Raw genomic sequence first — 12,285 nt, 5'->3', positions numbered from 1 at the left:
CCTATTTAATTTGCTTTCTGGGAAGATGACAGGGTACAAAAGATTGGTTTGTACCCTTCTGTCAGAAGCATGAAACAGTAATACAAGAGCTCAGTTATTTGTGTGCTGAAGGGGCCATGGTTATCTAGCGATATGACAGATCCGCTAATGATACCTGACAGAAGTATTGCAAAGGAATAATTGTAAAAAAACTCTCTTCTCTCATGCAGTGTTTGTAAAAAGAAAATATTTTCTTTTTAAGTAGTATCAAGAATGCAGATTCCCATGTGACAAAACATTGAGTTCAGATGCCTAGCCAGGAGACGTAAATTGAATAGAAAGTATTATCACTATATTTTGAAGCAGTTTCCTGTCTGTAGAGATTTTTAATTTTGGTAATAGATCTTGTATTTTAATACTTTTTAGATTTCCAAACAATTCAAGAATATTGACACTGTCTTGATTGGGAGGTACTGAGGTTGGATGCTTGTTGCTCAGCTGTGCTTAAAATCACTGTGCCAGTTTATAGCAGCAGAGTGTCAGGCTTTGGTAGCATAGAATGGCTTTTTCTTTCAGGCCGTTGCATTTAAAGCAACCCAACTCTTTCTGCTGCTTTCTTTTTTTTTTTAAACGTTTGTACCAGTGAAATGCCATTCTTCTTGTGAGATCCTGCTTAATTTTTACAAGTTATTCTTGTTTGTTGTTTTTTAAGGAAAAGTCATCAACAAAGACTTGCGCCACTACTTGAGCCTTCAGTTCCAGAAGGGCTCGATAGACCATAAACTCCAGCAAGTGATCAGAGACAATCTCTACTTGAGAACCATCCCTTGTAAGTATGTAAAAAATCAGCCTCATTTGATCTGTGACTGCTAACCATCACATAATTTGAGAGCTTTAAATGCCTTCTCTCTTAATCTGGTTTCTGGTTTTACCTTGCAGCAGGAACTTCTGTAAATGGCTTTGCTAGAATAGTTTCGTATCTTAAGTTGCAATGAAAAGGGATGGCCAATGTGGACTGACAAAAGAGCAAAAACTTCAGAATTCAAAGCTCAGAGTGCTTCAGTAATACCTGTTTTACTCCTTGGAAGTTTGTCTGTTGTTAGAATAACCACAGCTGCCATGGGAAATAAATCTTCCTCAGCGTGATCAAGCAGTGCAGACACGTCCTGATTTTTGTCAATGTATTGGTTTTTGCACAAAGAGGAAACTGAGACATCGAGAGGTCATGTGCATTAGGCAGAGTAGTGCAGCTGGAAGGAAAGTTGCAGGAGGGATTATATGCAGAAAAGGTTGCAATGACAGAAGATACGGGAGAACTGTTGTTTGCTCATCCTGAGAAGACAGTACAGGGAGATGGTGGCAAGAGGGAGGGTGAATCCGTGGCCCAAGAAGAGGAGGAAGAAACAACGCGTGGACAAACTTTAGTGTCACAGCAAGAATTAATCAGTGAGAGAATCTGGATGGGCCTGTCTCATCAGGGATGCCAGCCCTTCTGCGCTGAGCATCTGCTAGTGTCTCTCGGTCCAGCCAGCACAGGTGTTAACTTGCCTTTAGCGAGGTGCCTAAAGGTTACTGCTCCCACGAGTGGACATTTATAGAAGGCACCGTTCAAGGTACAGGACATGCTGACAGCTGCCAAATATCCCATCCTTGCTTCTCACCCTTCTGTGTCATTTCACTTCTTAATTATCACAAGATCATTCTTTACTCTGTCTCAAATCTTCATTGATTAAAAGGCTTATCACTGACTGTATTTAAATATTCATTGCACTAAAAACCTAAAAGTTTATCAACTAACGTTTTTGTAACTACAGGAATTCCATTCTCAATTTAGCATCATTAGCATACTGAGTGTGCTCAGGAGTTTGTGACTTCTTTAAAAGATAACAATAGTGAAATGCAGCTTATTTACTACAGCTCTTGTTCATGCTGCTGCCTGAAAAAATTGACATGTGCCTTTAAAATGCTGTTAGGTTGTAGGCAGTAATCAATCAGTGGAGTCCCTTCCAGGAGAGCTTTAATTAGCCATTATAACTATGGAAGGCCCATATTTATAGACATAAGACTTTGAGAACTTCTACATTAACACAGCAATTTACTGATTACTTTGAAAAAGCTTACCACAGCCAGGGTTTAGAATATAGATGAATTAAACTGAATTGTAAGGTTAAAAATAGTTTCTGTGCCCACTTATGGATTTGGTGGCCCTAAAATCAAATGTGCTTAGTCACACTGACATCATTGCAAATTAAGGAGTTGGTACCAGTGGAAACAGTAGAGAGATGAAGCACCCTTACAGCTGTGTCAAAATACCACAGCTGTTAAACAGCTCCCCAGAATCCCAGGCTGCGATTGCCTGGCCCAGGCATCATCAGCTTCCACAGCAGAAGTTTTCGGTTCACTGAGCATAAGAAAGAATTCTCTCTAATCACCACCTCACCCAGCTTTTTCTTCTCCTCCTTCCTCAACACCAGAACTGTCATTACTACATAATTTATCAGCCTAGTTTTTATGCATTATTATTCACTTGCTCACTGGTGTTCTAACTCTTCTCTTACTGGAGTGACATCATCATTGTTTAAAGATTCAAAAATACATGTTTTTTGCTGAATTGTACAACAGGCAGCATTTGGTAAACAGGCAGCACTTAAGTATCTTACAGGAGTGTTTTCTCTGTCTTTTCAGGCACTACAAGGGCTCCCAGAGATGGGGAGGTCCCTGGGGTAGACTACAATTTCATTCCTGTTGAGCAGTTTAAAGCATTGGAAGAAAGTGGAGCCTTGCTAGAAAGTGGAACGTATGATGGTATGTTGATGGCATTTAATGGAATGGGAATAAAAACCCAGTGCTCACGTCCAGTATCTTGGTCTAAGCATAGCTCCTTGTACCCAGGAGGTGCCACTTTTCCTGCCCATTGATGGTCATTACACTAGTAGAGTGGCAATATTAAGTCTATTTTGGCCTACCTGTGGAGAGGAGTAGTGGTCCTGTTTTACAGCTCTCTACTAAATCACAGATGACCCTTTCAACCAGTCTTAATGCCATCTGATTATTTTCCCTATTACATTTTTGAGGAAGCATTGTGAAAATGTTTGTCTATGCTTGGTATAATTTTGTTTCAACAGAATTCAGACAATTTTGTTTAAACCTTCTGAGAACAGAGCCATGCTCTTCTCAGAGGCACACGTCAAAAGGACAGAAGGCAAGGGAAATTCTGATACAGCAGGGAAAAAAAGTATTTTGCAATGAAAAATTGAACAGTGCTAGACCAGATTGTCCAAATCTCTAGCAATGTTGGTTTTCTTAAATGTAATGGGGAAAAACATGGTAATGAAGGTAGTGAACCATCAGGAACTGGTTATCTTAGAGGAGTCATGGAGCTGCCACCGTATGATGGGCTTTTGCTTTGCTTTGGTTTGTTTTATTTTAAAGGGTTTTATGGCAGTCAGATAACTTTAAAGTTCCTCACATCCCTGCACTCCGAGATGGGGGGACAGACCGAAACACAGCTTTGTTTAAAGTGAGAGGGAGGACATGTCACCATCCCTGGAGGCATTTAAAAGGCATGTAGACATGATGCTTAGGGACGTGGTTTAGTGATGGAGTTGGCCATGCTAGATTTACGGTTGGACTTGATGACCTTAAAGGTCCTTTCCAACCTAAACGGTTCTATGATTCTGTGACATACCCATTTGACTGGCTCAGCCCTGGGTTGTCTTGCACTACTGTGGATTGTGACCGGTTGCAGATGGGTTTCAAGTAATGATTGCCTGGTTTCTGCTGGTTTTTACTATTGGACAACTGGCCTCTTGACACACCATGAACAGAACAAATTGCAAACGTCTCATGTTGCTTTTTGTATGTAAGTGTATAAAACCTGAAATATGATCTGTCTGTATTTTTTCAAATATATAGCTGTAGTTAACTTAAATTGTAGATTTTCAGAAATGCTGAGCATGTGCAGCTTTCATTGATACTCAACAGAATTTACCAGATTATAAACCTACCTGATTTTTAGATGTGTTTAACATATATTTGATTAGATTCAAGCAACTTTAAGCATGCGTCTAGAGGACTTGTTTGGTTGGTGGTGGTTTTACTGGCACTTGAATGAATTTAAATAATTCTGTGTCCAAAGACAAGAGAATGTCCAAAATAGAAAATCCTGTGAAAGGCTCCGTACCTCTGTACTTCCTTGTTTTACATGTCTCATGCTGTCTGTTAACGTTGTCCTGTCTGTGGCAATATCCTAAGCAAATTTAGACTAAACTAGCACTTTTTTTTACTTAGCTCCCCTTTATCTGGCTGTCACCATTTTGAGCCTTGCCCTCACTGATTTTCAGAAAGGTTTCTGATTTTTTTTTTTTTTTTTTTTTTTTTTGTCAAAACTGTATCCAGCCACCAAGAGTTACCCCAGCGGGAATTCTGGGAAGCTCTCTTGCTGTATGCTCAATTCCCTAATAAAAATCATATGAACAGTCAGGAGAGAGGTCAGTTGCTGAAATTTGTTTCCAGAAAACAACAGATGATTCCTAGTCTTTGTGGTTTAGATTAAACTATTGAAGTAAAAATCTGTTCATCTTTCTCAAGTACAAATCATTTTTAGATGAAGCTATATTAACCTCTTTGTTTACCAAGTGTATTGTCAGTAGAAAATTGTAGGACTGTAGTTTTAAAACCAGTTATTTGTAACTTTTAATGTAAATAGATACTTTATGTTTCTGCACAAAATTAATTTGATTTTTGACTTCAGTGTGTTTCTGTTGCTACATATTACTCTGTTAATCAGTTAATCAGTATACAAAGTAAGAACAAGTGATTTTTCACTCTTTTGCTTCTCAGACTGTTCCCCAAGTCTCTTTATGGAGCATTAGTAAATTCCAGGGAAAGTAACAAATCTGTCTTTTTCTTTGAAAGCGTGTGGCAGGATAGAAGTTTTGAATGAAACCTATTGCTTTCTTATGTCCAATAGCATCATTGGCAAAAAGACAATGTAGGAATAAATAGGTTTTGACTGTTGATTGGTTTTTGATAGTGGTGGTGTCTTCTTTAAGAAGTTGAGTTACAATTCAGGTCGTTCACCAAAACCACGTTACATGGGCAATAAAACATTTGCTGCCGCTGCCAGTACTTTTCAGCAAGTATCAGTGCTTTAGTGATCTTGATTTCTGTCTCACTGTCAGGTAATTTTTACGGTACTCCGAAGCCTCCAGCAGAGCCCAGCCCCTTTCAGCCTGATCCAGTGGATCAAGTTCTTTTTGACAATGATTTTGATACCGAATCACAGAGGAAAAGAACCACATCCGTCAGCAAAATGCAAAGGATGGACAGTTCTCTCCCTGAAGAGGAGGAAGAGGAGGAAAAGGAAGCAGTTAATGGCAGCGGAGGGATAGGTTGGTTGACAAGGGGAGAAATTCCCTGAAGTATTGTATGAACGGATAAGAAGTATACAAGTAACATTCATGCTTGCTTGAACCGCTTCCTTAGTTTTCATAAAAGTTTGAAGGCAGATTTCTACTCAGACTGGTGTTTTTACTCAATTTGGAAATTATCTTTTAAAAAGAAACAGCTGTTCTCCCAACCAGATGTGCAATTGCATCATAAAGTGCACTGCTCAGTAGAGAACATGTAGTGCTGGGTATCGGCCAGTTACATGAGGAGGAAGGAAAAATTTATCCACTCTTCAAATAACGGCATCCTTTGCAGAGTATAATTCATAGCCTGTAAATGTTATTGTTTAATTTTGAGGAGATTACTGAATTTGTAAGCAGAAGATTTTAGTGAAGTGATTGGTTTAAGGGGCAGCACTAGCTCATACTGTGAAATTTTCAGCTGATTTTGGTTAAGGGAGCTATCGCACAACCTGAAACTGCCTGAAGGGGAGTTTTTGGAGAGAAATAAAGCCAAGTGCGTTGAGACTGGACCAGTGTCCAGTTGGACCTTTCAGAGATTGGCAGGATGCCCTTTTCCTTTCGCTGTCATGGTTACTCATCTCGAGGGGGAAGAACTGATGGTGGAGAGAAACCGTCACATTGCATTTGCAGATGATCCTGTGTGTGAGTGTTTAAGGCAGACTTATATTGACCAGACTTGACCTAATCTTTCTGGCTTCGAGGCTGGCAACACCACAGCACAGAGCGGCCCGGTACCCGGGCTGGTGGTTGGGTGAAGGTCATGGGCATTGCCATGTGACAGAGGATACCAAGCATAACCTTGGGACTGAAGGGTGGAGGCTTGCATTTAAAGTTTTTGACAGGGATTTTGGGGAACTTTTTCTTCTTGTGGCTTGCAGGGGGGGTGGTGGTTGTTTTATTGGCAGTTTGAGTCTTCATTCTGGTGCTTTGAGGAATATTAGTAGGATTTTGGGGGTTTTTTTGATGACATTACAAACACTGTTCTCTATGTCAGAACAGCAACAAAATGTAGTCGACTTGGATTTCTGCCAGCATTGGTTTTTCAGAGTAGGCTCAGACGCATAATACAAAGTTAATTCTGTTTGGCAGGGGAAGAGCAGAGTTCAGTGTTTTCATGTTAGCTTTTCAAAGTTCAGAGCTGAAAAAATAAAAGTGGAAAAATGCACATCACATACAAGGACGTGTTTGACATCCACTCGTAGCCAGATTGAGAGGGTGGTTCTTTGTGAGAAACAACATAAGCATCTGACAAATAGTAACACTTTCCCTGAACAACTGCAGAAAACAAAGAAAAACATTCAGATTCTCCTGACTGGATGAAACCTGTTCCCAGCTACAACCAGACAAGCAGCTCCATGGACTTCAGAAATTACTTGTCGAGGGATGAAACCCTGGAACCGCTGCCTAAGAACTGGGAGATGGCCTACACCGACACTGGCATGATCTACTTCATTGAGTGAGTAGACAGACGCTGCAGAGGGATTACTGTGCCCTTGGGAGGAGTGAAGCGCTGATGGGCTGCAGTCTAGGAAGCTGCCTGCTGCCCTTACATCTCTCTTCTTCTGCCCTTACTGCTTCTATTTCTTTATGAAATTTAATATATTCCTACTGTTACGTTCCTTACTGATGGTCACCTATGTTGCATGCTTGATACTATTGCCATCGTGCAGGAAAGCCTTATGGTTCTATGTGCAAAGTCAGTTTGTTTGTAATACGAGTTTTGTATCTCACAAAATACAAAGCTGGGTGGGTATTGCTAAGCGAGGTATAACATCATACAAAACCTTCACTATGTCAAATTTCTCTGAAATCTGAGAGCTTGTTTATTCTTTCTTCACTGCTTGTGTTCCTTGGCTGGGAATGCATGCTTAAAAATACAAATAGCACAGATTAAAGCCCAGGATAGGAAAGTAGGTCATATGTGCACATGTGAAACAGCCTCATTTATGAGTTCTAAGGCAAAAATGAAACAGAAACCTTACTGAGAGTTAAGCATAAGATGAGGCTAAAAATATTTTTTCCTTTCAGGTAGAAACAGCTGCTATTCCCACATGAGCTCTCGGGGGCGGGGGAGAGTGTTTGTACCGCTAACATTTCACATCTGTCCTGGAGAGTCTCCATTGTGCTGGTACCTCTGAGCATCATTGTTGCCTTTTCTTTTTAGCATTTTATGATGTGACCAAGGCACAAATAAAGATTATATTGTCTAAAGGCTACAGTTTGCCCATAGTAGTAAATATTTGAAAGTTAAAGTAAAGCAAAGTTTCTTCAGTCTGAGGGAGTTCTCTTCTTTTAATGGCATGTGTTCTGCTCCACAGTCATAACACCAAGACAACCACGTGGCTTGATCCGCGACTCTGTAAGAAGGCCAAAGCTCCTGAAGATTGTGAAGATGGAGGTGAGACGTTGAGAATTCATTTGTCACATGTGACTGATAAATGTCTGAGTTTATCACAGCTGGATAGAATCCGTTACTGCTGCAGTAGAAACTTCTTCCTGGTACACATGGCTCTGGAGCAGGCAGTGTAGTGCTGAGTGTCCCTAGCGTGGTGGAAACAGGAGTTTACATAAGACTGGGAAAGTCCATTGTGTATTTTCGCTGGAACAGTAGAATCTGACTGAATCATGGGTTTATCTGCATTCCTGAGAAGAGAATGAGATATTTTGTTCCAGTAACTATCATTGCTGAGGAGAAAGCTGCATACATTAGTGATAATCTCACTGGAGATTGTTGTGCAGGTGGAATAAGGCAGGAGAAAAAGGTCCATAAGTATTAGAATACAGGAATAATAAAGAAGATACAGCATAATACCTATTGCATGTCACATGATACAATATTTGAATGCATAAGTAGAGGGAACAATTTGACTCCCTACAGCTCTTTATGCTCTTGCTTCAAGACTTACAGGTCAGGTTCATGATTGCCCTACCGACAGTTCCTACTACCATTTCCTATACAGTCATACAATTTAGTCAGCTAGAAAAGAGTACCAAATAGTTCTGTCTTTGGCAAATGCCTGACATGTTACAAAAGCTGAGGCAGACTCAGAATAGCCTGTCATCTTCCCAAGTTGCACAGCCTAACCACCAGGTATTCATAATGAAGCCAGCTGGAGCAATGGACGTGTACTGCTGCTTATTAAACATATGTACAGCTCAGCAAGGGATAAAAAGAGCACTTTAAACAGAGAGATGCAGGATATCCAAATGAACAGCATTTAAATGAACAGACCCACTGAGTCTTCTGTCAAACTGTGTGGAGTGATGCTAGTATTGATAATTGGTAAAATGCTGTCATATGCTAGGAAAATTCCCGTTGCCGTCAAATGTAGGGCAACCTCAAACAAGATTACATAGCAACTTTGTCCTTTAAAATGTCTAGCTACCTGACTGTATCCATTCTAATATTTACATTTCCATGGTCAAGATAGTTAGAACAGTAAAGCTAGAAAATTGGACCTCTGTGTTAACCGCTTATCACCTTCAGTCAGTAATGATCTGCTGCTGAGCACCATCTTACCAGATTCTGAATTTGCCATAAAAAGGAGCTTTTCACATGTAACTTTCAGTACCTATATCAAACAGGTAATTTTTTATTTTAGACCCCTAATATAGGGATGTCCAAGGCACTCCAAGCCTGAGCCACTGTCAGCTAGCTTGCTATGGCTGCAAGAGCAGTCAAGCTGCAGCAGCACAGAACTGCATTTCGGCACCTTGGCAGGCCAGGCAGTCTGCACTGAATTTGCTGCGGCCAGATGTAAACATGTTTTAGGGGGTTTACGGTATCTCACTGTATTGTAAACATCAGGGCGAAATAGTCTGCCACGGTGGGGTCTCTCTTCTTACTTACCACGTATGGCTGTTATACTTCTGACCGAAGGTTTCTTGGGTTGACTGAAAACGGACACATTGTGAGAATAGAGTGAAATATCCTGATGTTATTGAGAGAATAAATACAAGTGGCATTACTTCTGCCAGGTGGTCTTAAACAGAAAGTACAAGAGGAACGGCGATGCATGGTTTTACAAGCTTGGGATGTGATACTGTGAGGCGTTTATGGCTCTCTCTTGTGGTGTATTTGTGGGTAGAAGCGATGAGACCGTATTCATATTGTATAATTTAAAAAGTTGAGAACTATCAAATCACATTCATAATTTATAATTAGATTAATTTTAAATAATGTATTTTTCTTCCCCTTTATAGGTTCTTCCTCTCTAAATAGGTTAGTTTGTATCTTGTCTTTAAGTTTATTATATGTTTGAAGTGGTGTGATTTTGTTGAATACAAGTCTCCTCATCTAGTGGAAGAAAGAGTGAGAGTTATAGGGCTTCAGATTCCCTAGAACAGGCTGAAATCCTTTCATCAGAAGGACCAGCCTCAAACAAATGAAGAAAAAAGGACCTGTATTTTCCTTGTATTTTTCATGAGTCTGTAATCTGTCCTCTTGTTTGCCTTCATAAGAACTCTGATATTTGCAGATAGTTTTCCACTGTAATGGAGAATTTGGTCTTTCTGATTGCAGAACTTCCTTATGGATGGGAAAAAATAGAAGACCCTCAATATGGAACATACTATGTTGAGTAAGTGCTAACTATTAATTTGATATAGTTACAAATTGAGCAGAAAATTACAAAAGCTCTTGATATGTAGTATGTAGAGGCTGTAATACAATGCAAGTGTTAAACATATCCAGCAGAAACAGTTCTAGGGCCAATGAACACATGGTGCACACTCCTGGAGCATTGGCATGTGGGAAGATCCATGGTGTGACCTTACGGACTTACTGGAGTGTATTTGGTTTGGGGAGGGAAAGCAAGTAGCAACAAAGTAACTTATTAATGGGAACGAGGTAATGTCATTTTTCTTAGCTTTAACAAAAATGGGTCCTCTTGATTTAAGAGTGGCACCAAGAGCAAAGATAACTTACGTCTCATTGCTATCTCCAAAGAGCCATGTAAATAACTACTGAACTGCGCCAAGAGCTATTTTGAATCTCCTTCAGCTCCGAGTAAATGAAATCTCTCTTTAACCATGGAGAAGAAAATTAGTAGCGTTGAAAATGTTAGCTTCAGAGAACAAGCTAACCTTTTTTGGCTTTACAAAGCCAAGACAGGTATTTAAATTCTGCTCAAACTTACTGTTTTTTTTTTTTCCTCTCTGCTGTATTACTCTGGCATCTACTAGTAAAAAGCGATGCCTGAGTTTGTAAACATTATAGGTAGATGGAAGCAACACATAGGGCCAAGAGAAAAGGGAGATTATTCTCTGTTCTAAACTATAATGACATTTTGAAAATTTGTGGAGGGGAATGAAGGTATAGGCTACCTAATAATTACAGGAAGTAAAATTGTATTGCCTCTTACAGTACGTCAAGTTTTCGAAAGAACAAAAATGCTTTCGGTGTTGATTATGATAATTTATCATTTATTCGTCCAGAGCATTAATCTGAGATAATAAAAAGTAGTATTTGTAGATGTATCTTTTGTGGTTGTCTTTTCTGTGAAAAAGGCAGAATGTTTTCTACTGAAATCCTGAGCTACCTTTTGTATGTCTACAGTCATATTAACCAGAGAACTCAGTTTGAAAACCCAGTATTGGAAGCCAAAAGAAAAAAACAGCTAGGACAGACTGATGTTGGCCCTTCAAAATCAGGTATCAATGAACATTGTGTTCTTTGTCACTAATATCTTTATCTGCAGGTATGCATTGTAAGTAACCAAATTTTGGAATTCATCAAGGAATTAGCCTTGTTTTTTTACCAGCCATTGTGGTGTTGCCCTCACAGATCTGTAGGGTTTTTTGAATGTTGGTTTTTTGGTTTTTGTTTTTTTTGTTTTGGTTTTTTTGAATGTTAAAATTGAACTGTGACCCTAAGACTGCTTTAAAATAATTTTGATCGTTCTGAAGCTGGCTGTCATAAGCAGCTTTTGAGTATACGGAGGGTTAGAAGAACCAGCTGGAAGATGGAGGTAAAACCACACCTTGAATTTTTATGCTTTTGATCTACTTTAAGCTTTGGTGTTCAAGGGTTAAAGTGTAAAACTGGGAATTATAAGAGCTTTAGTTCCAGCTCTGTTGTAATCTGTACTATAGTCTTGAAAAAACTCAACTTTTCCATTCCCTTAACTCAGCTATGCAGTGAGTGTAACAGTATCTTGTTTGCTTTACTCCTTAACAGTGCTAGAGAGGTTAATAGATGTTAATCAAACAAATCATTAACCTTTATGACACATTAAACAAACAAAAAACTTACCAAAACTAACCCTGGTTTCCTACCTTCATGTCTCTTTACTCCATAATTCAAAAGCACCAGAGAAGTCTGTCTTCACTAGAGATCCATCTCAGCTTACAGGAGCACTTATACGAACATCGCTGAAAAAAAGTACAATGGGATTTGGCTTTACAATCATTGGAGGAGACAGACCTGATGAGTTTCTCCAGGTGAAGAATGTGTTAAAAGATGGACCTGCTGCACAAGATGGGAGAATCGCACCAGGTCAAGTATTATTTCTCTAAACTTCCATTTCCTGTGGTACTTCTAGAGAATGCAGCTTCAGAGGCACAGGAGGTTGGATGATTCCATCCACTGACTCTGAATATGAACACCTCACTAAATGAAATCGTTTTCAGATTTGTGAAAGGTCTGTGCAGAGCAGTGGCTGAAAAGGAAAAAGCAGCATTGTTCTAGATACAAACTTATTTTGAGGACACTTCTGAAGGTTTCATTAGTTCTGCTTTAGCTAAGACTTTTGGCTTCATGGTTGTTTACAGAATGTGTTTTTTTTTCCTTCTCTATACCTATAGTAAAAATATTATGTTTGAATTGTAGTTTATGTTTTGCCTTCTTGTTGCCAAAAAACATAACACCAAATATTAAAATTGAAAAAAAGTC

General features: G+C 39.4%; 1 protein-coding gene across 1 annotated transcript in view; it reads left to right on the top strand.

The window, feature by feature from the left end:
* Positions 1–691: 691 nt before the first annotated feature.
* Positions 692–12,285, top strand: part of MAGI3 (membrane associated guanylate kinase, WW and PDZ domain containing 3) — a gene marked incomplete at its 5' end in the record, with an annotated part of 34,159 nt that continues 22,565 nt past the window's right edge. Inside the window, 8 exons of the mRNA XM_009706573.1 lie at positions 692–808; positions 2,665–2,784; positions 5,163–5,372; positions 6,675–6,849; positions 7,712–7,791; positions 9,916–9,973; positions 10,951–11,045; positions 11,701–11,889. Of these exons, the coding sequence (XP_009704875.1) occupies positions 692–808; positions 2,665–2,784; positions 5,163–5,372; positions 6,675–6,849; positions 7,712–7,791; positions 9,916–9,973; positions 10,951–11,045; positions 11,701–11,889 (1,044 nt within the window). The remainder of the gene's footprint in view (positions 809–2,664; positions 2,785–5,162; positions 5,373–6,674; positions 6,850–7,711; positions 7,792–9,915; positions 9,974–10,950; positions 11,046–11,700; positions 11,890–12,285) is intronic.

Source organism: Cariama cristata, unplaced genomic scaffold (genome assembly GCF_000690535.1).
Source record: "Cariama cristata isolate BGI_N322 unplaced genomic scaffold, ASM69053v1 scaffold13548, whole genome shotgun sequence".
Lineage (NCBI taxonomy): Eukaryota > Metazoa > Chordata > Aves > Cariamiformes > Cariamidae > Cariama > Cariama cristata.
Note: the sequence above shows the minus strand (reverse complement) of the source record. Positions and strands in the feature narration are given on the sequence as shown.